The sequence below is a fragment of the Labrus mixtus genome, chromosome 9 (assembly GCF_963584025.1).
Source record: "Labrus mixtus chromosome 9, fLabMix1.1, whole genome shotgun sequence".
Lineage (NCBI taxonomy): Eukaryota > Metazoa > Chordata > Actinopteri > Labriformes > Labridae > Labrus > Labrus mixtus.
The window spans coordinates 17,918,964-17,945,106 of NC_083620.1; the positions used below are offsets into that span (position 1 = coordinate 17,918,964).

Sequence of the window (26,143 nt, forward strand, 5' to 3'; positions counted from 1 at the left end):
GTAGGCCTGTATAATTGTGTAAATAAAGCTTAAAGGCCTCTACCTGAAGAAAAAAAAAGGCTGAATCTTCCTCGATTTCTCTTATCTAACACAAGACAATAAAAACTATAGGCCTACTTTAATTGTTGAATTGAAGGCCTCATTTTAACTGAGTTTTTTTAATGTAGAAAAAAAGACCATAATCAGTGAAACAAACGTTATATGCAGCATGAATTAGTTTTGTTTCTCAGAATGTTTAATTAAATAATAAAAAAAAGTAAAATATGGAGTCGGCCATTTACCCTCCTTTATAGCCTAACGAGAGTATAGGCTATAGTCGAAATAAATATGAAAAGATTTAGAAGCTGCAGGTAAAGCGAGTATTTAAAGTTGAGCATATCCAAATGTAACTTTGTAACCTTTTAAACACTTTAGCCTAATTAGGACTACTAGAAAACTCAAGTGGAAAAAACGTTATTCAATCGTCACTGCGGTATTTTGGGGAATTAAATCATGAAACGTGGAATGGAATATGAGAGTATTTCTCATTTGACTTTCGATGGTGAATATGACTCCGTTTATTTGGCTAAGTTGATCTAAAATCTAAAGGAGCATTAAACCTGCAAAACTTTACGTTCTTTCGCATTGATCTGCGTTATGACGCAGGGTTTTTAATATTTACAGATAACTATCGAAGACTGTCCTGTAGTTCGTTTTGATTTTAAATTACACCGTGCTAAAAAGCCTATCAAAATGTGTTTAAACAAGTTATTCTTAAACAGATGTCTGCGTGCTCATGGCCGCTCCGATAAACAAGTGCCTAAACAATAACGCATGTGAGGAAAAAGAAACAACTGGATTCAGTCAGTAGGCCTGATATCTTTATCACATTGTGGAGGCTGTCTTGACCCACCTTTATGCATAATTTAGGTCAGTGTGTGAATCAGATTAAATAACAACTTAAACAAGGGACAAGAGTTGTTCAAATCCACAGGGGAAGATATTACTAAGCAATATTTTTAAACCTAAGATTGAGTTACATTGAGTGAACCCAAGCAATTGCTTTTTTTTTTAAAAAAAACATTGTGCGCACAGAAGCCACTGAGCTTCTGTGTGAATATGAACGATGGTTTACAACAAGATCCTTAACTGATTATTGGTCAGATGCATAATCTGTCAGTGTAGTATCAATGTGGTTGATCATTAGTAATACACAGGACAACTTATTAGCTCAAGACTCAAAAAGAAACATTGACTCTCTTTAACACAAGCCGATCTAGATGGTAGAAATTTAGCTTCACAAGGAAACAACTAACCAATAAAAATAACTTTTCATGATAACATCTGAAATGTCCCAGCTTTAGAAGATATTCGAGATAAGAACATCATAAGATCTGTAAGGTTGTTCAGATTCCACTGCAGACTTCTGGAGACACAGTTAAATTATCTGTAGGAATGTTAACAATTCAAATTTTTATATTTTTACGTTTTTTTGTTTTTTTTGTGTGGCATTTTTCGCATTTATTGGATAGGACAGCTGTAGAGAGACAGGAAAGGCTGGGAGAAGAAAGTGGGGGGACGACATGCAGCAAAGGGCCGAGTTCGGATTTGAACCCACGGCCGCTGTGATGAGGACTATAGCCTCTGTACATGGTGTGCGTGACATAACTGCTAGGCTATCGCCGCCCCAACGTTAGCGATTTTATGATACTTAATTCCTAGGGGTAGGACATTTTCTTCAATCACAAAGACCAATAGTTTTTCCATCTAAAAGTCTGCAATCTCTCTAAATTCTTTATCACTATAGTTGAATGTGGTTTACCTGATGTACAGCTCTCCTGCACTTTGCTCCACTGTGTGCAAGGTGCCAGACACTGTGTGATGTGTGTAGAGTTAATAACCCAAAGGAAACAGATACATTTCAGTCTGTCTGCAGATCTGTCATCTCTGGCGACAACTTAATGACTCTGTGTCAGTTTTTAGGGCCCGGAGAAACTGATTGATTTTCTTAATTAGCCGATTTAAATGTTGTCCGACACCAAATCTTTTCAGGAAGCTGCAGAGGCACAGAGACTTAGACTTAGATATAGTTTCAAAAAGAAAATGTTGTGTTCTGTGAATCAAGGGCCTAACATTTCGGTGAGCGGGCATAATTCTGGCTTAAAAGAGTACACACGCACATTATGCACAAGGTACGTCTTGTCACACCTCAGGTCCGTACATTTCACATGTCTCTATTCAAATTCTGTCATCCATTAACAACAAATAATAACAACCAGCGAAAACAGTTGATCCAGTACACGGAGCATCAGGATGGTTGTGAAAGCTGCCTGTGCACTGGAGCGTGGCAAGGAATATGCATTGCCCATTACACTGTCACACACACACACACACACACACACACACACACACACACACACACCAGTGACACACCGGTTGAGAAACCAGGGACAGGGACCAGGGTCCGGTGGCTGGGCCAGTCTTCATGTTTCCACTTGTCCGTCCACCTGCAGTCACACCAGACATCAACCAGCACTGCAAAGGTTTTAGACGTACAGATCTGACTTTTAATATTTTATCCTGTGCAGCTAAAGCCTGATTTATCTTATACCTCAATTACTTAGAGACTGTCCAACAGCTTGTTGTCCAACTATTCAAGACATGTTCATTTATTAAAATGAATATGGGTCCTGGAGTTTATTTTAAGGAAATTAAACTATTCTCCTTCTGCTATAAATCCTCAATAAAGTTTAAGTCAACAGCGGGAAATAAATCCCAACAACATTAACATTTTAACAGTTTGAATAAGATTAGCTAAAAACTATATATATTTCCTTGCGTTTTAAAGATGATCGTGTTCAATATGTAACAGTACGTTTGGGTATGAGTCAGAAAATATTGTGATATTACTTAAGCAGCGGACAGACTCAGTGTGGTGGAAAACTTATTAAGTTAAAAGATTGTATTGATTTGCTTCAGAGACCAAGAGCTCCAGCTATGACATACATGACTAATACCCCACAATAGGATGGTCGACGGTAATTTTTTTAACCTGGGATAACATTAGGCAAGACTAGACCACCACGTTATGCATAATTAGTCTGTCTGAAGCAACACAACAGGCTCATGAATTAAATCACTGTCAAAGCAGGCCCTGCTGATGAAATATAAAGCAGTATTCTATAACTAACTCTCTAACAGATGACCAAAAACCAAGGACTTTTCCAACACACTAACATCACCGCCAGCAGCCGGAGAGTTTGGTGGTCTGTTGCATCCAGATGCATTCACAATGGAGGCAGTCTGTTTTCAGAAAAACACATTCAATACCAATGATTATAATAACAAATAAACAGCATGACACCTGCGGTTATCAGGGGTGTAAGTGGACCATGTTTGGTGTTGACAGGTCACTAACAAAAAGGTTTGGAGAAGAGTGATGTATGTAGTCTTCTGATGTGCAACCAATTAAATTAAATGTGAAACCCATTTACATTCCTGTCCCTATTTTTGCAGAAAACAGATTTTGACACCCAAGGCCACATTTTTGGATTTCACCATAAAATATTAAAATGAAGGAGTGCTCCATCTTGGAGTTATAAAACAATGTTGTTTTTATATTTCCATATATCTAAATACAATTTGCATTTAATATCCCTTTCCACACGAATGACCATACACAGACCATGTTTGGTTCAACTGATAAAATAACTCTAACACATTGTTCACTAAGGAGTTTCCTTTGTGCTTAAGAGTTTAGATCAAGTGTTTTAAATGTGTCATCCATGTTAAGTCAAGTTTGTCATCTTTAATACAAATATTAATATCCAGGAAATCCTCACTAACAATTTCTTTTTAAAACTCCTTTTCATTTTTATTTTCCTGTTGTTCTTAATGTGGGCTTATTGTTTTATTGTTTTGTTATGTGTACATGATAATTTTGTTGTTTCTCATGTGCTAAATAAATAGAGTTTGATTGGACTGGATTAGAAAGAACCTTTAGGAAAAGAACACAGTGAAACGTCTGAGTTATCTGTATTTTTTTCTTATTTAACAGTTATCCATTTTTTTGGCATGGGTAAAATCATGTTCCCAATCTGGATCTGGCCAGCGCCAACCTGTTTTCTGGGTCATTTCCATACTTTGAGTCAGGCATCAGGTACACTTGTGAGTACTGAAGTGTTGTCTCAAGGTGTGCTTGGCTGCTTTTGGTGTCTTCACTCGCCTCTCGTGACCTTTCACTCCTCACCTCACGGCCTGGTGGGTGCACATGTCCGGAACATTTGGAAAGAGTGAAAGGGCTACTCAGTGTGTGCGTGAGATTCAGGAGGAAGAAGCCATGTAGTGTTCCACAGACTGAGCTGGACCTTACCCCTGACCTGAACTCTCCAACCACCCAGCTCCTCTGCTAAAAGAAGAGAGACAAATGTTGTTAAATGCTGTTGTCGTTGATGAGGCAAACATGTAAAAGACCTTCCAGGATTTTGTCCTGAATTTAGAAGTTTTGTCTTAAAGCTTAAAATATAAGAAAAATGTTTGCTCATTATGTGTCGTGCTGAGCCATGGATGAGCAGATTGATACCACTCTAATGTCAGTACACTAAATGTGAAACAGTCAGCAGCTTTTCATCAGTAGATCTCTTCTTCTGGCACCTGACTTATGAAAAACCATACAATAATGTTTATACTACAGCATGTTAATAAAAAAAACTGCTAGAGGTTCTAAGAAGAGATTTGGTTGCCTTACAATATCCAAATCTTTTTAGATCTGCCAGTTAATCTGTTTGCTAACCAGCTGCTGTCTTAACGTCATATAGCATTGTAATAGCCTAGACAGGAGAGACATTTTTTTTATCTTGTCATAGAACCTACTGAACATGAAAAGTAATATGTAATGATGTCCTGAAATGGTAAAGTATTCTTTTGAAATATGCTTCAGTCAGCAGGGGGTTAGCTGCTTGCATAAGAGGATATTGCATCCTTTGGACAGAGCCAGGCTAGCTGTTGCTAAGCTAAGCTAACTAGCTGTTTGCTGTAGCTTTGTACTTAAAAGATCAAAGTAGGAGTGGTGCTAATTTTCAAGGAGGGAGATAACAATGTTCATGGGGGAAAGTAAAGACTAAATAAAGGAGACATGTTTTAAACTGAACTTGTAGAGTGCTGACCAACCAAGTTCTGGAAATGTGTTAGCATTTTAGCATTTATGTTGTCCTCCTCTCAACGTGAACATGTCCTTTGAACTGGTTTTAGTCTAAGCTTAAGAAAATGTCAGGTGTTGTTCTAGGCCCACTACCTTTTTGTGACTTAGATTAGTCTTTTTTCCGTTTTTACATATGCACTCCGGATAATATCTAGATAATTGCAGGAGGACCGCTCCGGAGATTCTCCCGACCTAGCCGTTCACATATGCTCCTCACAGCGGGGGACTTTCCCTGTCAGAGGGGAGGGGGGGGGGGGGGGTGGATTTCCTGAGGTAAGACGTGACGTAAATTCAACAACGCGGAAGTAGCGGCCGAAGCAACAGAGTCCGCTACGCGACGTTATAATGACAATATTTGCCTTTTTATCAATGCTACATGTAGTCCAATGGAATGACAACATCCACAAAAGAGTGGAGAACAAAATACTGATGAACAGAAAACATAATGCAGCCGTTTAATTACGTGCACGGAGATCGTAGTGGTCACGTGCAGACACTTTAGGCAGTCACTGTATATAAACGTCACTCGGGTCCCATTGGCTCGAATTGAAATCTCCGGAGTATATGCGGCCGCGTTCAGACATCAGCTCACTCTGATTTTCCGCGGATAAAATACTAGGGGTCTGGCCGGAGAAACTCTGCGTAAAGTCCCCGCGAAAAATGCGGCTGTTTGCGTTCACACATAGCCCAAAGTCCCTCCGGGTAGCCAAATCTCCAGAGTTTTTCAGGAGATTTCTGTATGTGTGAAAAGGGTTTTAGTCTTGAGATCTTATTGTTACCTGGTCTCCTCAATTCTCCAAAAAAACACCTTATTAATCATGCGAATCCATTGCCCATTTTACAACAATCAGGTGGTTTTCATGTTGCCCTGTTATAAATCAATTGTGAGCAGTTTTTGATCTGATTGCATCACAGTTTCTCTTAGTAGAAAGGAGCTGTGGCTTTGATCTATATCAGTGCAATAAGATTTCATCAACCCGTCCATGAATCACAGTACGATGGCTGAAGCTTCCAGTAAAGGAGAACAAGGAGGAGATAAAGCACTTGTGTTTGCAGCTGACTGATATAAGGAAGGATAAGGAAGAGGAAAGTGATGGAATACGCTGGCATCTATCTACTCCTCCCAGTTCATAAACATGACCTGTGGGTGATCTTGCACTGGAGGAACTGGGAAGGCTTCAGGCAGCCGTTTCGTGTGTGACCAGGACAGAGTTGGCTCTGTCAACACACAACGCAGCAGGGCGTGTGAGCGTGTGTCACGCAGTGTTTCTGTAGCCAAAGACTTGTAAGTCTCTCGGCTGTGTTTGCTCTTCATGCTCAAGGTGTGTATGTAGACAGGGGTGAAGCTTTTCCTCCTTCTTTCTTTTGTAAAATCACGTCAGATCAGAGCAGCTTTGAGGTTTGGCTGTTAGTCATGTCACGGCAAATTGGAGTCCGTCTCACGATGTTTGATTAAGCCTTAACATTCTCTCGTGTAGTATTTTTTCTTTTTCTAGCAACCTCAAAGCAGCTGATAAGAAATGCCAAACAGACACAACCGATTCTGGATTTTCCATCCGTTAAATCTCAAGGTTTTGACAAAGTATCAAAGTCTCAGACATGACAGAATATACACTGATGCTGTAGTTTTGTCCATCAGGGAAGCATGACCCCTTCCATCATGTAAGCCCGCCTCCCAACTGTCTGACACACCCACACTTCCACTATTGTAACTGAGTAAGGCTGACCCCACAGCTGATGTATCTTGTCAAACATCAAACATTACATTCATTGTTCAAGTATCCACATTTCTTGCTGTGAGTTTTCTCCTTGTTTTTTTAAGAAACAAGTAGGAGATATTTGGTAAAGTTCATGAGCCTTCTGATGTTCAGAGGCTCATACAGTTAAACATATTTTGAGGACAGACTAAATTATTTGAGCTCAGGCCCATTAAACAATTAAACTGGATCTAAAATCCTGGGTCTGGATCACTACACAATTTTGAGTGTATGATGATGGTCTCCTCCCTCTCCTCCTCCTCCTCCTCGTCCCAGCTGCTGCTGCTCCTCTCTCCTGCACACTGGGGGTCAATATTGACTCAGGGATCGAGGCAGCAGCCACTTTGTCAGGGTGCAAAGGGGACAGACCTGCATCTCTATGGCATCAGGTGAAGACAGAAAAGAGGAGACTCATCATATGTCAGAGCGAAAGAGAAATAAAGTAATTTCAGTCTAATTTAAACATTAAATATATTTGCAAACACAGCAGCATCTTAAAGTAAATCTCTTTAGACATACTAAACGCAACATTGTTGATTCTGTTGGAGATATTAAGGTAGGCTATAATAAGTCTCATTTACTGTAAAACCAAGAGTAAACAGTTCAACTCTTTAACTTGTGGTTATATTAGAAAAAAACAGAACTGTCCTATTAAGACATTACTAAGAGACCCAAACACCATGAAACTGAAGATAAATTGAATTTAGAGAAAATAACTTGATTGTTTACACCAGTGTGTGTTCTACTCTGTCCATTATTTGAAAGGGTGTACCACAGACACACAATATAAAGAGAAATACGTTTTATTTATTTTATAAATAACAAAAGAATAGACACGTTTAAAAAGTGAAAAATACTTACCATGGCATCTTCACCAGTAAGTGTTACTTCTACATTTTTCAGTGTTGAGACTGATACATGCAGTATCAGAAGACACTTTTTTCTTTGTCATCATCTTCATATTTTTGGATTTAAATGACCACTAAACGTACAAATATCTTTTCAGAAAATATTTCTCTACCTCTAATGCAGACTCAGAGATTGACTGCAGTGCCACAAGTCAAACAGAAAAGGTAAATGAGCCAAAAAGAGAACACACAAAAAGACAACTGAAGTTCAGAGACAAGGTTATTGGAGGGGGGGGGGGGGGTCACTGATTTAAGTCAGTATCCCATGTTGGTTAAATGTCTGATTTGAGCTCCTGACTGTGGGAGAGAAACATTTTAATGACATTTTTAACTTGAATGAGTGATTTTAAGATCCTCTGTGTGTAGACTTTATGTTCTACATTTCTGTCTGCATTGTATTCCGTACGTTTTGGGATGAATTCATTTCACCAGGACCTTTAAGCACCATGCAACCCTTCCAGAAAGTACGAACAGTATCCACATTTTTCGAAAATGCAAACTATGAAGATGTTCTAAATTCATACTCTAGTTATCTATTAGAAACTGTAACACTGATGAACTACTGTATGAAAACATTTGCATGACTCTGACCTAACCTCATGAGCTCTTTGATGCGTTCATGCTGTCCGACAGTTCCATACCAGTTCTTCAGTTTGCATAGTCCTGTGCTGAAGGCATCCAAACAGAGGAGTCCCTTAGTTTAAGGGGGAATTAACTGAAATAGGTGAAGCTGTTCCTTTCCTCTGATCCTCTCGTTGAATTCACTACTGACACCTAGTGAATGACAACAGGAAAAACAGCTGTCAGACACAAAAATCATATTCTTTCATATGCAAAACTTTTGTTGTTTCTGGGTTTTTAACAAAACTCCTTACACCGATCCAATTTTACTTTGAAGGGTTACAAAACTGGCCACACATAAAGTTCAAACACACACATCTGCATAGGGTATCACCCCTGACCTTATTCCAAGCAGACAAACTGTGCCAACTCCCTGTTAGGTGTGTCTCCTCGCAATAAATCTCCCAAGAAAAACCACAGCAGCCGTTAGGTGCTGTACTCAGCGGGAAGTCAAACACACACTGTACGAGGAAGAGTTAGTGATGAATTACGGCATGATAAGAAGTCTCTTTATTTAGCATTTGGAAAGCAGACTGGAATGCAGTTATCTGGTATTGACATTGTGTGATTTCATTGTCGTGCTTCACAGGAAATAAAATGTGAATTGGGGTTATTTGTTGAAAAGGGTAAAAGTGAAGTGAGAGATTATAAGGTCCTTTTCAAGAGTAGATAGCATGACAGTGTTAAAATACTCAATGGCAACTTAAAGCCCATGAATAGAAACTTTTTAGTAAAATATCAGAAGTATTAGAACACTGTATAAGCACAAAGAAAAATCTCAAAATACTCATTACAAAGATTAATAGTTATCAGTGAATCTAATGAACATGTTTTATTCAAAGTATCATAACTTTAGTCATATATATCATGTAGTGACAGCTTATTATTACATTAATGGTTTCCATTTTCCATGTCTTGATGTCAAAGGGATTTTTTTCTAAAGTATTTTTGGTTTGATGACTGAAATAAGGCCTGCCATAAACACAAGAGATTATTGACTTTTAAGAAGTCTTAAAAAAGTAGATTGCAATTAGAGGATTTTAACTCCCTGGAAGTTAATTCAGCTTCATAAAATCACTAAACTTATTATCAGAATGTCTAGATTGCCTCAAAGCTTATTTCCTGCAATAATATGAAACCCATTGATAAAATCACAGTGTTTTTTTTGTTGTGGGAACCATGGTGATGGGCATCCAAAATAAGTCATTCCTGCAGCTATCAGAGATGTACTGCTACAATCACCTAACTGACTGTGTAATGAGCGATCACTTTGACAACAGCAGGGATGTATAATATTAGTTTATCCACTCGGGAAACTCAATAGGTTTTCCATTTAAATGATTCATGTTGACATTAAATACAATTAAACGCTCTATCAACTGTTGTATGATGAAAAAAAACAGAGTTTATTCAATCAAACATCATGCCTGTAGGCCTACTGATAAACCAGTGATCAGATCCCGATGGACTCAGTGGGACCAAGGTGTACCCAGCAGGCAACATGTGATTGTGACCCCTCCCCCGATGTCTGCCACCCTGCCCGGTGTTTTTCTTCCTTCTTGTCTGGGCACTTAAAGATTCAGAAGCAATTACCTGCTCGGCCTCCTCTGTAATTAAACAGCAGGTTCACAGCGGCCTGATTAATGCAGAGGCATGCACACCTGCCATTAGCAGCCAGGAGAGGCGGAACGTTCGAAGTGAAACCTGAAGAACAAACACACTGCTGTCAAAGGCTGCATGACACATCATTTCACAACATGAGGCAATATTCACACACAGGCATATAAAATGACCGCTGTCTAATTTATATAATAATTATGTACGTAATCATTTCTTAACATTTAACGTACTGTTTTCATATTTCATTATTGTAATGCATACCATGCACTGTATGAATGAGGTTAAGGTGAGATGAGAATATGTCATGTATGGCAGTAAAGACTGATTCTCCACAAACTTTTTGGTGACGGAAGTCACAAAACCTTCCACAACATAAGAGGTATACATGAAGTTGTCTTTTTTCTCTACTATACAGCTGTTTTTAGTAGTTACTTTGCCTTTGGAGATTTACATTTTAACTGTCTTAAATGTCTTACAAAACTTTCATTATTAATTCAAATTTGTGTCATTTTTGATGTAATTCAAGTTAATTCACCTCTGACCAGCTAAGTGTCTCCCATAGTCTAAACTTATTACATCAAATATGAAGGCTTTAGGTTTTTAGGCTTTGTTTAACATAAATACTTTTCTGTTGATTATTTAACCCTGATGTGCCGTTTCAGGCCCAAGAGTCCCTGCAAGTCCATATAAGTTAAACTTCTTTTTGTTTGACCACTGGGATGCCTTATAACTGAAGATTAAGGGTCGTTGGTAGCCTAGTGGTTTGTGTGTGTGCCCCATAAACAGAGGCCTTGGTCTTCCAAGCAAGTCATTCCCCACTCTCTCTCTCTCGCCCTGATGTCTGTCTCTATCCACTGACCTCACTCTAAAAGTGAAGGCATAAAAAAAACAAATCAACCTGAAAAATATTTTTTTTTTTATTAAGACTTGAGTTTAAGTTCACAGTACTCAAACATATAAACATGTAACAAGAACTTTCAAACTTTCTTCAAATCTATATTTAAAAAAGGACTTTAGGCTAGATCCATTTGCCCCTCTTCAAAGAGATAATTTAAAGACACAATTATGACTCAAATCTCCTCTCTGTCCTTCTACTATCTGACACCCATAGAATTTCATTTTAGCCATAAACACACCAATAACATAGAATGTGACAGTAGCAACAACAACCTTTAGTGTCCATTTTATTTGCCTGGTGTTGACTGATGCAGTAGCAGGTTATCTTTCCGAGTCTATAAGCTCTTTTTATTTCTTTTTTTGTTAACAGTTAATGTGTAACCACGGCTGAGCGAGGAATCAGCACATTTCCTTTTACCTCATCCAGTGATCGATGTTGGTGTGGCTGCGCTGCGACAGAGCTAAATGGGATCATTGTGAGGAGAGCTACAGTAGCACGATTCATCCTGAGTGCGAGTTTGATATGGAAGAAAGTCTGCAGATTAAGTCATAGCCCTTGTTTTAAACATAAAACCGAGGGGGGAAATGTGTGCAAAGACATACATAAAAAGAAAAATTAGGAAACATGAATTATCCACTAGAGGCTAAGACATCTTAACCTTGTCACGATAAGCTCTTATCATCTCATAAGTATAAAACTTGAATTCACTGAAAACATGCACTTTGAAAGAAACCATCTCTTCGCTTGTTTGAGTTGTTTTTTCTACAATTAAGATTCTGGCCCTGTGCCACCTAATGTGGAACCCAAGTTATTGATTATTTCATGAGTAAAGAGAAAAGCTTCACACTCAGTCAACCATAGTGTCTGTCTTGTCCCCCTTTGACTGCTTAAAGCACCTACTTAAGTTTAGTCATCGGACATGACTCTCTATGCCGGTAAATTAAAACCTTGGAAAATCTGCTTCCATATCCTGTTTATGTTATTCTATCTGTTGCGCAGTAGATACATGAATAGCTTTGTGGTTGGGTCTTATCATATCAATATCAAGAGTCTATTATGCTGACAGCTCTGTGAGGCAGGAGTTGTTGATCTGTACATATCAAGGAACACAGATGAACTTTAATCCATTGCAAAGCTACTGGATAGCATTTTTATGGATGGATGTAAAGGCAATTTTATCAATATATAAAATATCTAACGTTTGAGGCATAAGATGAAAAGTCAGGGCATAACAAAGAATCGTACATCATCTGGTAACCATGATTGTCTGTACTAACTTTATATCAAATGGTATATTTAATGGTCAACTGTATTTCAAGATAGTTGACCTTTTTTTATGTTGTTGGCTACATACAAAGTAAAAGTATCACCAAAGTCGTTTAGGGTCCATCGTATGGCGACCAGGAATACATAAACCAAATTCCACAACGCTTCACTAAAAGTGGTGGTGTTGGTGTTGGAGGAAAAGTCAAGGTCACTAAAGCCAGTTGTGTTCCTTTTCTAGGAACCATGAATGTCTGTACACAATAAAATCTCAATATATTGAATAGAATTTCACATATTTCACACTGGACCAAAGTGGTTGACAGATAAACAAAAACATAGATTGACATATTGCCCATACCTCTCATCATCAGAGGTCACAAATAGATAAGTTAATTTTTTTCAGAATGGTTGGAAAGAAAGAATCAACTTCATATAAAATCCAACCAGTCCCATAAGGGTTTTCATTTTTTCTTTAAATGTTGGAAATTGGATTTTTCATTAAAAGTTTTATCTCGGAAACCTTTTTTTTTTCTTCCAAAGCCACCCCCCCCTTTTCCCTCCCACCGCTGGAGTGGACTCTGGCCCTCTGTCTCCACGCTCCTCTGCTCATCCCTAAAATTAATTCATCTGCACATCTCTGTCCCTACAACACCACATTAACCCCGACCGCAGGAGGCATCCTGTCGGAAAAAAATGTCCCTCTCTGGCCCCACAGTGAAACATCAGTTTGACCTTTCCACCCCGGACCTTCTCGCTGCTCTTTTCCCACCCTCACATTCAGAACCTGGGTAATTTACCTTGATTTGAACGCAGACTCTTTGCTCATACTTCAGAAAGATCTTGGAAGATTTTGGCCACAAGTTTTGAGTGGGCAACAACATTTAAAACAACCATCAGTGTGTTAAAATTAACATAATGCTAGGCCTTCCTGCTTACTTAATATATCTGTTGTTGCCATGTGTCTCTGAAGAAGACTCATTTTGAGGGTCACGCCACACTGGCTGCTTTCTGAAGGACAGAGGAACTGTAATTGGGGGCCATTAGCTGCTGCCCAAGACCAGTCATGCAGGGTGGGTTAGTAGATTGAGACATGGTGCTTGCACAGTCCCACACCGCCTGTATCAGTGTCCCCTACCTGTGTGACTTCCCCATCACCCCCCTTGACCTGCCTAACCAAACCCCTTGTATGACCCCCACAAACACACACACACTGAACACACACACACACACCTGCCCATGTCCTTTGGTTTCTCATTTTGTTGTCACACAGACCTTGGATAAAGTCAGGGCCAGCAGAATCCAAAAGCAATCAAATAAAAAGTCACTTTTATAACAGCTTTAAAGTTCAGTTCGGGTAATTTAAAGCCACCAGTTACCTGTCTGACAGCACCTGCTCTGCTCTGTAGTGAATAGGTTCAGCTCCATCCTCCCACTGTGGACACCTGTACTGACACCAGACCTGAGACACTCTGAGTGTTAGACGAACCAAATTACTTACATTTCATCTACAAAATCAGTAAATGAATGCAGACAGTTACCAGTCTGAGGTTTATTCAAAATAAAATCATCGTAAATAATGATAAGAAGAATAAAGAATAACTTTTCAAAATCCAGGTATAACTGCTTAACAAAGTCAGCAAAAATAACTACTGGTAGGTCATAATATCAAAAGCACCAAACAAATAAACATTTTTTAAAGATTTCTAAAAGACCAAACTGTTTGAAAGGATTTTTTTTTATCAATACAATTAAATTAAACTTCAGGTAAAATCAGGAGAGGTGCACATGTAAAAAATATGTTTTAAGAAGGGATCACTGATCTGATCTCCTTGAAATGTCTTGACTATAAACAATAAAGCTAATCTAAGATAAGATTAAAATACTACCTTGTTTCCAAAGCATTTAGAACGCTGTGTGAAATGTGAATCAAAACAGAATGGTAAAATGTGCACAACATTAAAACACCATATTTAATTGAATATACCACACAATCTAATCATTTATAATCCATATGTTTATTTGTTCATAAATTCTATGAACTTCAAATTTATAACTGAACTTAAATGAGTTGAACTAAACTGAATGAAGGGCGAGGTCCCCGAGACGTCACCTGTGGTGATTTTTCCATTAAATGTAATTGAATTGGAGCAGCTTCTGGTGTGCAGACTCAGTATTTCTCCTTGAACTAAACTGAACCCAGCAAGATAATTGGTACACTCAAAAAAATGAAGCTATGAAGCTATGCTAAGCTATTCAGACTTATCTAAGCCATATATAAGATAGACTCAGGATGACAACGGTGGCTCTTAAATTCACTTTCACAAGATTCAATTCACAAGAAATTATTAGCTTAGCTGAACTAAACTTGATCAGGCAACAAAACAAAAACAAAAATAGAATATATCAACTGGGCTTAACTAAACTGAGCTCATGCCAGACAAGTCTGACTCAAATATAATCAGGTCAACAAACACTTATAAAACAATATGCATATAAAAATAAAATACAATACTTATAAAATAAAATACCCCACACACGTTCTCTGAAGATTTTGACTTAAGGACTAAATGTAACTTGCAAGCTCTTCTTTTTGCAGAAGCCCCCTGCAGCCACAGAGCTAACTCAGTGAAGCCAGAGTTTCACAGTCCCTCTCATAAAGTGCTGCCCTGCTTTATGGCCCTATTGCCCAACATCACATGCCTGAAGAATGCAGGGTTATGATCTGAGATAAGGGAAGAAAGTACCGAAACAAGTCTCACTCTCCTGCTACCTTGTACTACTCGCTCAGGTAAAGCAGCAGGAGTGGGAACCTGTTTAAAGCTTTGTTTTTTTTAAATTAATATAACAAGGCTATAAGAGTCCACTGAATGAAAGACATACATGTGTCTTATTATCGCTCCATGTTAAGGTAGGAAGTCATTTTGAAACAAGGCCACTTCTTTGAAAGATATCAAAGAATCACATAGAAGGCCTTATTGCATACAAGTTTTATAAATCATGTCTTTATGATAAGCTGATTACCTTATCCTTGACAGCAGCACACAGCGAGGGCAGTAAAGGTGGGGGATTACGAGGTGATGGTCCATAAAGGGTTCGGCTCAGATAAGGAGGTTTGTGGGAGTGAGAGACGAGGCTGGTGAATTTAGGTCAACAAAAAAACGGGTTTCTAATTGAGGATGGGGCTGACGTTGTCACATACTGGTTACAAATGTTTTAAAGAGGTTACATTTTTGATTACAGAATAAGGAAGTATTTTTCTGGGACCAATATTTTGTTTCCGAGTAGTTTCAGTGCAGACAAGGTCATAAAAATATTGCGGCCCATGAAAGGCTGCCAATTCAACCTTTAACCTCCTCCTCACTTAGTCATGCAGGATATTTGCTAAGAGCTGGTCACTTTAAAGCAAATCTTTTTGTACCTGTTTGCATCATTATTTTGTTTTTATGTTTGCTTTGACATCAAATCTTCAATATATTTCCTGCCATTGTAATCAGTCTGCTGAGTTTTATGTCTGTGTTGTTATGCCAATGAAATGCCTCCCCTGCTGGTGTCCTCCTCTCTTACGTTCAGAATGGCTTTATTAATGAGCCTAATGGCATCTGAGCGATACCACACCTGAGCGAAACTGTGCGGGGTGACTGCTTCAGCAACTTCCCGTATTGCAACGCAAACCTTCATGGCTGCACTCTTCATTCAGAGGGAAACCATTAGAACAAACTGCTCTCATGTGCAGCAAAGCAAACCGGACGCCATCATTTATGAAGCAAATCGCCTCTGGATGCCCTGAGCAAGGACAAAGCACGAGCCTGTGCAAACATACACAGGGAAACACTTACGCTCCGATGAAATGGATGGATATTCATTTGGCGTCTTGTTTTTAATTCTCTCTAATAGGAGAATACTGGATGCCAGGGAAATTTTATTCTTCAGAGCTCATTGTTGCATTTCATTCTGTGCATCACTCTCAACACTGGAATGATTTTGTGATAGTCAAAGAGAATCAGAAGCTTTTTACACAGCAAAATATCTGTAGCTATATCACCTGTGAAATCCATTTAACGGACCACCTCATGAGAGCATACACAGTTGTGGACTGAAGACACGTTCTTATTCTGAACCTAATTGGTGTTAGAAAAAATCTCTTCATTCTTAATCCTCAATTGTCTTCCTGTTTATCAAATGAACGTTTACATCCATGCTATCTAGTGACAACAATTCATGTTTGGTTTAGTGGCTGTTGTATAATTTGAGGGCTTTGGTTTTCTAAACACACAAAAATCTACATTTTTTTAAAATGTTACTACTTTTGTTGTTGTTTTTTTCATTCACAAATAAGACCTTCACAAAGTACAAAGAGGTGAAATTGGTTTACAAACATTAAAAAACAAATATACTGATGTTCTATTTATGTTCTTCACTGGTCATCGAGCTTGTGATTATTTTTATTAGTGTCAATAGAGAAATGATTCACCAGAGCTAAAATTCTAATTCAAAACCGTGGTTCAGATTTGATCCTGAATCCCTCCAGTTTCTTCACTGACGTCATTAACAAAAACAAAATAGGATAGAAAACTGAGAAATCCGTCAAAAGGACTTAGGTCTCCCTCTTGTGGTCAAAATGCAGAAGTGCATCTCAAAGAACATTTCTGTTTGGCCAGTCAAAATGTTCAAAACTATGCAGCTTGAAAGAATAAAAAAAAAACATATATAATAATCTAAACTATAATCATTCAGTGTGTAAGACATTTATGTGATACTGCTTGACTGTTATAATGCAATTATATACAGTATACTACGATATGAGAGAAAGAAAAAGCTTACATCTTCGCATATACTTCATTCTTGTAGAAGCTTCTCATTTGTTTTTTTAGCACATGTTTTGTATAACTTATCCATACCTTTCCATATTCTGCATTGCCTTGGTGTTTACACACTTTGAACTGTACATATCAAGAATTTCTGTGAAGTAGTCTGAAAGCTGACTCTCATTATGTTTCATTTTTAAGCCTATATCATTTTTTTAGAGTGGTTATTTATACATTCTGAACATTTCAACAAAATAAGAGTTTCACAAAACACTAATAAATAAATAACTAGCTAAATTGCGCTTCACTAAGGCAAACTTTAACAGTAAAATGCTGCTTTTTCATTAGACAGCATGATTATTAAGAAGTCAAAAGTGTACAGGAACATTGATTTCCATGTATTAGGGGATTCCGCATTGATTACACAACAGACGATAAAAACTTCAACATTAACCCAATATATCATTCTGGACCACAAGTCCAGTTGCTGTTATTAACATTATTCATGTGACCCCATTTTTCTATTCCCAACCCTGTATTTGAGTCTGAGTCACTCGCCTCCTTGTTTATACTAGTATTAAGTCCACCCACTGGTCATCTTACAATTTATGAGGTATCTGCACAAACATTTACCACATCAATGAGAGCCACTCACAAAAACAGCTCAGAGGATGTGGAGCCTGAGACAAAACAACAGTCTGTTTTAGTGAAATTCAGCCTGTCCAAAAATAAACCAAATGTAAAAAATATGTAGATCTTTTTAAGTAGTGTATTAGATGTGTTTGTCTCAGTCTGAAGAGAATTGAGCTAGATATGGTTCTGGATTTTATTTGGAGTCATACAATAAGTAAAATGGTTAAATGAGAATATATAATTTCTTACAGTTCTTCACAGTTTGGATGCATTTATATAACTGTTACATTTAAATGATAGAAGATGATGTTTTAACCATACACTGTATTTCAAACTTTGCAGCAGCAAGGGTTAATTTCTTTTTCCAGTCAATTATCTTTGCTCTCTATGTGAATATGCTCTAGCCATGAATTACAGCTTTGTGTGGGAAGATGGATAAATGCAGCCAGAGGCTACAGTATGAAAGAGTAGCAGGCAGGTACTGTATGTAGGGCTGAGGAGACACTCATGGGAAAAAAACAAGAGTGTAAAACATCTCTAACACTTGGTTGAAAAAAGCACTAAAGCCTCTGATAACCTTGTTTTTAGAAAGTAAGTGAATACAAATAAAAAACACGATTCAGTAAATTACTAAACACTGTACAGTCTTTGTTTCCTTATTCATTTCAGCCTGCCTCACTTAATAGCTGAAAATGAATCCCATGAGTTTTTGGATAATCTCCGAGCTCCAAAACTAAACGTTGAAATGAGAATTGCAAAATGAATTTTTCTTTAGTCATAGTGTGCAGTGAACTCCACATGGTGTCTTATTACACCCACTTTGACCTCAGTCTGTCTTTAGAAATAATTAATTAGTCACTTGTCCTTTAATTTGTCTGCTGTCTCAGGTCTGCTGGCTTTGTGTGCTCATGTTTCTACAGATTTTCACTTACAGACATTACTTAACTTCAGCAAACTGAAACCATTACTCAGTTGACAGTGACACTGTTGTTGCTTTTGTCAATGAGAAAAGAACTGTCCAGCAGGGCCAGCGAATTGTTTTTGGGGAGCTATTTCTGCATTGCTACAGAAAAAAAAACTAGATTAATTTATCCAAGGTATAGAATTGTAACGATTGGTACAAATTGTACTAATCAAGGAATGAACATGTAAAAAAACACTTTCAACAACAACAAATAATTCATATCCAAATCATTGCCCGACAAAAAACATCTGTGGATTTACTCAATGATTTAGCTGTTAGCAAAAAAGATTTAACAAAGCAGATTCCACTTAAATAAACAGTAACACTTCTGCTAGCTAACAGCTGCCTGCCAGCTGCAGCTAACGTTAGCCTGAAGCGCACAGTAAATGACAGAAGTAGCTTAAACTTTTGGTATTAATGCAGCTTGTCCATTAACTCCTCTTCTTCTTCTTTGAACTGGTGTTCATTATCCAGATTTTTGACATCAAAATATCCTCAACCATTGAGGCTATGTTATCTTTATTTAACTGAAATGTCGCCCACTCGCCCAAGCGGCAATTAATCAGTCAGCTTATAACCAATAATGTATTGTATCGCAAAGATTCCACACTCTTACTTACTCTTGTATAGCGATATTAACAATATTTGCAAATGTCTTAATAGATCCACAAATGCATAAACAGATCTTGAAATACACAGTTATTGTGTATTTGCAAGTGTTTGATTGACTGCGCAAAGCATCCTGGGATACCTAGTGTGAGCAGCAGCTTGTGTCACCAATTTTTAACAGCTTTTGTCCCTAATTGTGTCATAATAATCCATCTACAGTGGTGTACTTTTTTTTAGAAATAAACATTGTGGGGAGCAGGTTTGATTGAAATGACTGCTCAATTCATGCCAACAAGTGACCAGTGAGGCAGACTCGAGTGAGCCACAGTAAGCCAGAGCTCAGGGCAAACAAACCCTTGCTGCACATTTATGGATTGTTTCACACATTTGTGGATCTTGCTCAACAGAAATGAAGCAGAAGTCATGTGTAAACAGGCAGCCAATTACGATGCCCACTTAAAATATAACTGTTGACTTGTTTGCACGTTCAGCTTTTAATCAAGGAAAATAATCAACTTCAATAACAGATATTAATAACTACTGTACACATTCACAAATTGGTCAACATTATGCAGATCTGTTTATGCATCTGAATCTCCTTTAACATAGGAGGACTCTTTGGCCATTTAGTGATTTGTGTATGCATTTGTGGATCTATACTGCATACTCTTGGACTAAGAACTGTAAAAGTAACATTTGTTCATGTTGTCCCACACATACTATCTGATTTGCAAATATAAACTGACCAATCAAATAACAAGGAGCTGGGGGACCTGTCATCTATAGCCTTGGGCCATGTGTGCAAATGTTTTTATGACTACCCGCTCTAATATTGAGTTCACTTGTGCCTGGCATGTGAGAGATATTAAAAAAGAAAATACATTAGAAAGTAATGCATGTTTCCTCTAATGCATCTTCAAAACACTGTTTGGTTAAATTAGTGACTGCCCACATTTTTCAAACTACTCCAGCTGTAAAAAAAAATATATATATATTTTTTTTAATTTTGTTGAGTACACAATGTTTAGAAAATGTATATTTTTTTAATTATGGGGATAGCACTGCTGTTCATGTTTAGAATCATAAAAATAATGTCAAAAACAGTTAGAATTCAAACAGGGCCGCTGTTTCCAGTAAAGAATTACTGAGCATTTCAGAATCCCGTACTACATTTATTGTTTTTTTTATTAACATGTTTTTTTAGTACTTCTGATATGACTTGAACGCAGCATCAGTGTATAAAACATTGTTTTGCAACCAGCATAACGGTACAGCAACTGACATAGCTGTTGCCACTGACATTATTCACACAACACCTCAAGAGCCTAATTGTTTCAGAGTAAACAAATGTATTGAGTGGTCTGAAGATTTGAAGCACTAAAACATTAACATAAAGAATGTTCTCTTTATTATCCATTAAGTCAGATCTTATTGAACTGTATGGGTTTGTGTCTCTAGCTACATAAGATTGTTTATAGTTTTATTTACTGTAGAATCTGCATGGATTAATATTGGTCCTTTACAGACTTGCCTCATTTTGAAATGGTAGAAAAGCATTATTCCTTTTTAATAGCCTTAAGCTCTTGTTTACTTAATGGGAAATATGTCTTCGTATTATCCATCTATTCTTAAGCGTATATAATTGGCTATACGAGGTGTATCAGTTAACATGAAAGTATTAATGTGAGTTCACATGTATTGTACATGTACATTATGTATTTATTTATTCATATATTAAACAGGGACACATGTAATGAACATTGCCTCATATGTAAAATATAGTAGAAGCCATGCATACAGGTTTCTAGCTGTGGCTTATTTACAACACCTGCCCCATGTCTGGGCTTTCAGGATTAAAACAGAATCATAAGACTTAAAGAAATACAGCAACAATGATACTATTGAGAGGTATATAACTACAGGGACGAAAGCTGCATCCAACAACTATTTTCATTATTCTACAATTCTACAATTCTACAATTCACTTAGCAGACGCTTTTATCCAAAGCGACGTACATCAGAGAGTAAGTACAACACAAGCAAGGATCTAGAGAAAAGGGAACAATGTCAGTAAGAGCAAACGATCAGCTTTGAGTCCGATTGGACACACAGGTGCTGACAGGCATTGCACAGAGGCAAAGCACAACATTGACGGCAGTTCTTGAGAGCTCTAATCAGTATAGAAACCATCTTATAAGTCGTCGTTATCAAACAAAAACAATCGTCACAACCATCATCATCATCATCATCAATAATATCGAAACCATCATCATTAAGTTAGTAGGTATTCATGAAAGAGCTGGGTCTTTAGCTTTTTCTTAAAGGTGCAGAGGGACTCTGCAGATCGAATGGAGTTTGGAAGTTCATTCCACCACCTGAGAGCAACAGAGGAGAAGAGTCTAGTCAGCGTCCTAGGACCCTGTTGTGAAGGTTGGATCAGATGCCTTTCATTGGCAGAGCGTATTGGGCTGGAGGGAGTGTAGACCTGGATGAGTAAAGTAGTAAAGTAAGGAGGAGCCGTTTTTGTCGCTGTTTTGTAAGCGAGCAGCAGAGTTTTAAATTTGATGCGAGCAGTAACTGGGAGCCAGTGTAAGGAGATGAACAGCAGAGTGACATGTGCTCTTTTAGGAAGGTTGAAGACAAGTCGTGCTGCTGCATTTTGTATCATCTGCAGGGGTTTGATAGTGCATGTAGGAAGACCTGCCAGTAGAGAGTTGCAATAGTCGATGCGTGATATCACAAGAGCCTGTACCAGGAGCTGTGTAGCGTGTTCTGACAAGTCAGGTCTGATCTTCCTGATGTTGTACAGGGCAAATCGAATGTGGTTGTGTGCATTTGTGTCACCCTGAATCAATGAGTTACCATAGTTACTACAGTATCTGTGTCTTTGTTTTAACTGTGTTTGTAATTTGGCCACACAAGAAGTTTGCTTCACCTTTGATATGCATTCATGAAAAACACATGTATTCAAAATGTCAAAGCACTGACCCTTATGTGCTCTGTGGCTGACCAGCACTGGAGCTCCATGTTTGTTTGGTTATAGTTTTAATTTATTTTTTTATGTGCTGTCCTGTATGGTTTATGACATGTTTCGATACGTATGTTTTATGCTCTCGGTGCAAAGCAAATTCCCCTGGGGTCAATAAAGGTTTCATTCATTCCTTCAATATGTCATTTTTGGTGTTTTAAATTGAACTTCTGCACATCAAGGGATCAAATAATGTTCTCATTGACAAAATGATAGGCCACAATGTAGTAAGTCAACAATTAGTTTTTATTGAATCGAGTTTGTACGATTTTGGTTCTGTAGCAACCTACTGGATAGTTTTAATGAAGTGCATTTGTACTCAAGCCAGTTACAGTTGAGAGCAACAACAGGCACACACTTTGTGCAAATTTAACAGCATTGGAACGGCTCTTACATATACACAGCGAAAATACATGCCAGAGGAAAACAATATTCAATTCAGTTTACATTGACATTAGTTAGGAAGACTTCCTCAATCAATGCTAACACAGAGACACACATTTCACCATAGTTGGATTATGGTAGAGAAAAACCTAGAGTAGTTTTTAGAGAGTTATGTGTAGTTTTATCCAGTTTCACTGACTAAACTCCTCTAGCTTACCCTTCCAGAGAACACATTTCTTCAGAGTCCAAATTTGTGCATTACCATCTGTTTCTATATCGACACGACAAAAATGAAAACCCCCAAATCAGGGCGCTAGAAAAATAATACAACCGTTAGCCGTTTCCTTAGAAGTCCTGTCTCTGAACGCCTTTGCTGTCCTGCATGTCTGGCAGTACACAAGTCATTCTGCAATAAAGGTTGGTGGGTTAATGCAACTTGAAAGTATCACAAGACAACACAACCATCTGAAACACATGGGTGTAGCTGGCCTTGGTAGAGCAGACTGCAGATGATTCTATCCAAATCACTTTGTGACAATACACCACACAGGCTCAGTCCAATATCTATACACTCTAAAGATACCGGTAAATAAATTATTTAGATTCAAAATGAGCTTTTGTTTTTGTCAAATGGTTAAAGAAAATATGATAAGCTTCAAAACATGCAAAACACTAGATATTAGACTAGAATCTAGGAAGAGAAGTCAGGAGATTTTGGTAACCAGCCTGTACCGTTATTACTCTTACATTACAGGCAAAGGTCTGAGAGTGTGTGTGTGTGTATGTGTGTGTGAGCTTTATTTTGTCCATTGTCCTTCACAGTGGAAAGACAAACTAAAACATCCTTGAAAAAAAATTGCACTGCTTGTGTTGGTTCCAAAAATGTCAAGCGTGTTGGATGTTGTGACATCTTTTTTTTTTCTTCTGAAAGCGGCTGCTGAAATTCACATCTGTTAGGCGACATTATTTTAAATCAAATATTCAAAGTTAAAGGTTTTGCGTATGCATCTACAACCAACATATTTTCTTGATAGTAAGATCCAGTCATAAAAAAGATCTCATGCTTTATGTTCTCCTGGAGACCAAAGATGGCCTTCGCAGATCTCGTTCTACTTTTTTTTGCCCCATTGACCGACTTCTTTTCATGATCAATGTGAAAATCATGATGATGGATAGTTAAACTGTGTTAACTGCTGTATGATTTTACCGTCTATACTGACAGACGAAGTCTTATAACAGGGCTGGCGATGCCATTTGTGAAGGAAAGCAGATGCGCCACTACATTCTACAGCTTTCCTTTATTGTACAATCAAGGGCCACTTTGAAATCTTTTACAACCGAGAATCTGAACAGCATAAACAAAAACTACTTCAGTTGCATTCAAACGGCAACTACTGAAAAGAAAACTTACTGTAACATACATATTAAATAGTGTATAGTCCATGCAAATGCGCACGGCCGGTTTTGCATCATTATGGTATGTCGTTATTTGTGTATGGGAGACATCAGCCACCAGTGCATTTCCAATTTAGGTTCAGGGAGAAAAACTCCTCAACACCAATCAGAAAACTTCTCAGCCAGACTTGAAGAGCAAGATGGCCACTTGGCCCAAATAGAAGTAAATGAAATGCTTTGTCTCGTGGGTGACGTAGCTGCCAAAGTTCCTCCCAACAATGCAGTGCCAGGTTGGGTTATACTTCTTATCAAACTCCTGAAAAATAAGAAAAAAATACAGTTATTAGTGAACACCACAATTAAAATCCAGGGTCAATGAGAACAATCTACAAATCCAACAGCTACAAACAAGGAATTTGAGGTTATGTCTGCAACTTTTTTACATTACATTGATTGACAAGGGTCAAATATTTAAGCTGCATATTATATTTAACTGACAGTATAAAACACCTTAATGTTAGGCTGAGGGTGATATCACAAACAGCATCATATCCTAAAAGTCAAGAAACTTAAAATCTGCAAAAGAAAAATTGGTAACTTTGAATTTAAAAAAAGCTGAAATGGTAGACTGATTAACTCATATTTTCTGCTTCAGTCCGTATGAATTTGGTGCGTTTCTAGTTAAATACAAATACATTTGATGGAGCTACAATTTCATTGATTACATGGGACAGAAATTAGACTGGCTATTGATAATTAACCATTTCCTGATTTAGACATATTTTTCATCTGTTTAATTTCAATGTCTTTTAGCTGCTTTGAAGGCTTTGTTTTTTAAAAATTCAAGAAAGTTTAACTTTCGTTGTTGTACTTTTGCTGTTGTACTGTATTGTTATCTTAAAGCCCCCTGAAGAGCACCAACCTATAACCTGAAAGACGTCATACAAATAAACTTTGTTTGATTCAGCCCATCATGTAGAGACTTGTGTCTGTAACCCCAGTGCTTTTGGGGAGGATTGGGGGGGGTTGGACTTCTGTAGTCATGACCTTAGTAATTAAAGAAAACGTGGCTACTGTTCTGGGCAAAAAAAAACTCAACTTAGGAAAAATTCACGTCAGAATTAAAAAAAAGGATTTGCATTTGCTGATCATGTGTCAGTGACGTTTGCTTTACGCAGAGCTGCACTTGGATCCATCCATGCACCCTTCCTGTCCTCCTCACCTTCTTGATGTAGGCTGCGATGTCCTTCTCTATGTTGTACTTCTCCATGGCCTGGGTGGCACAGTCCACCGCGTCCTGCTGCATGTCCTCGGACATGTCTGCGTTCTTGATCACAGCTTTCCTGTCAGTCATGGTTGGAGGATGACGATGGTGACTGCTGAGAAAGAAACGGGAGCGCGTTCACTCAGACGTACTGCACTGGAAATTAACACCGCACGTGGTTGATGATGGGGATGGTTTAGGCCAGCCGGATCATCGCAAACATCAATCATACGCAGGATATTGTCCATTTGACACCGCATTTTTCTCTCATTTGAATGAATTCACAAACTCACCTAATGCTCGTTAATTCACATAAAAAATCGTATCATCACGATGACTTGAGCGTTGCATAGATTGGCTGCGAAACTTGATACAGGTGGAGTTAAATTACTTGGCAAAATCACTTTCAGATGAAAGCAGCTGCTGCATCAGATGAGCGAAAGTATCAAAGTGTTTGTAGCTAGTTATCTGCTCAGGCTGCTGTCACTTACGTCAATAGATATTATACCGCTAAAAAAAACCGATGAAGTGTAAGCTTATCATCACACAGAAGAGTAACTCGAATCTGAAATATGTCAAGACATACAAGTCAAATCTGTTTCACACATATAAAATCATAAACGCACCTTTTCAGAGACGATCGAAAACTCCTCTTCTCCAGTAAAATCCTGTATTTTACACAGGCAGAGTGTAAAAAGGGTTGTTCGGTTGGAAGATGCGGCTAATTGCTTTTAAAGATTTACACAATAAGCATGTAGGTAGGTTGGCTCACTGCTGTGCTGCTCCAAAACGGGCCCCGCCCCTCTGCCGCA

At 38.0% G+C, this 26,143-nt stretch overlaps 1 protein-coding gene across 1 annotated transcript; it reads right to left on the minus strand.

Moving 5' to 3' along the window:
- Positions 1-22,513: 22,513 nt before the first annotated feature.
- On the minus strand, positions 22,514-26,140 carry dynll2a (dynein, light chain, LC8-type 2a). The gene is made up of 3 exons (XM_061046635.1): positions 25,954-26,140; positions 25,290-25,443; positions 22,514-24,383 (listed from the first exon to the last, which is right to left on the minus strand). Exons 2-3 carry the CDS (start codon positions 25,419-25,421, stop codon positions 24,246-24,248), a joined length of 270 nt encoding a protein of 89 aa, XP_060902618.1. The 5' UTR covers positions 25,422-25,443; positions 25,954-26,140; the 3' UTR covers positions 22,514-24,245.
- Between the last annotated feature and the right edge of the window lie 3 nt (positions 26,141-26,143).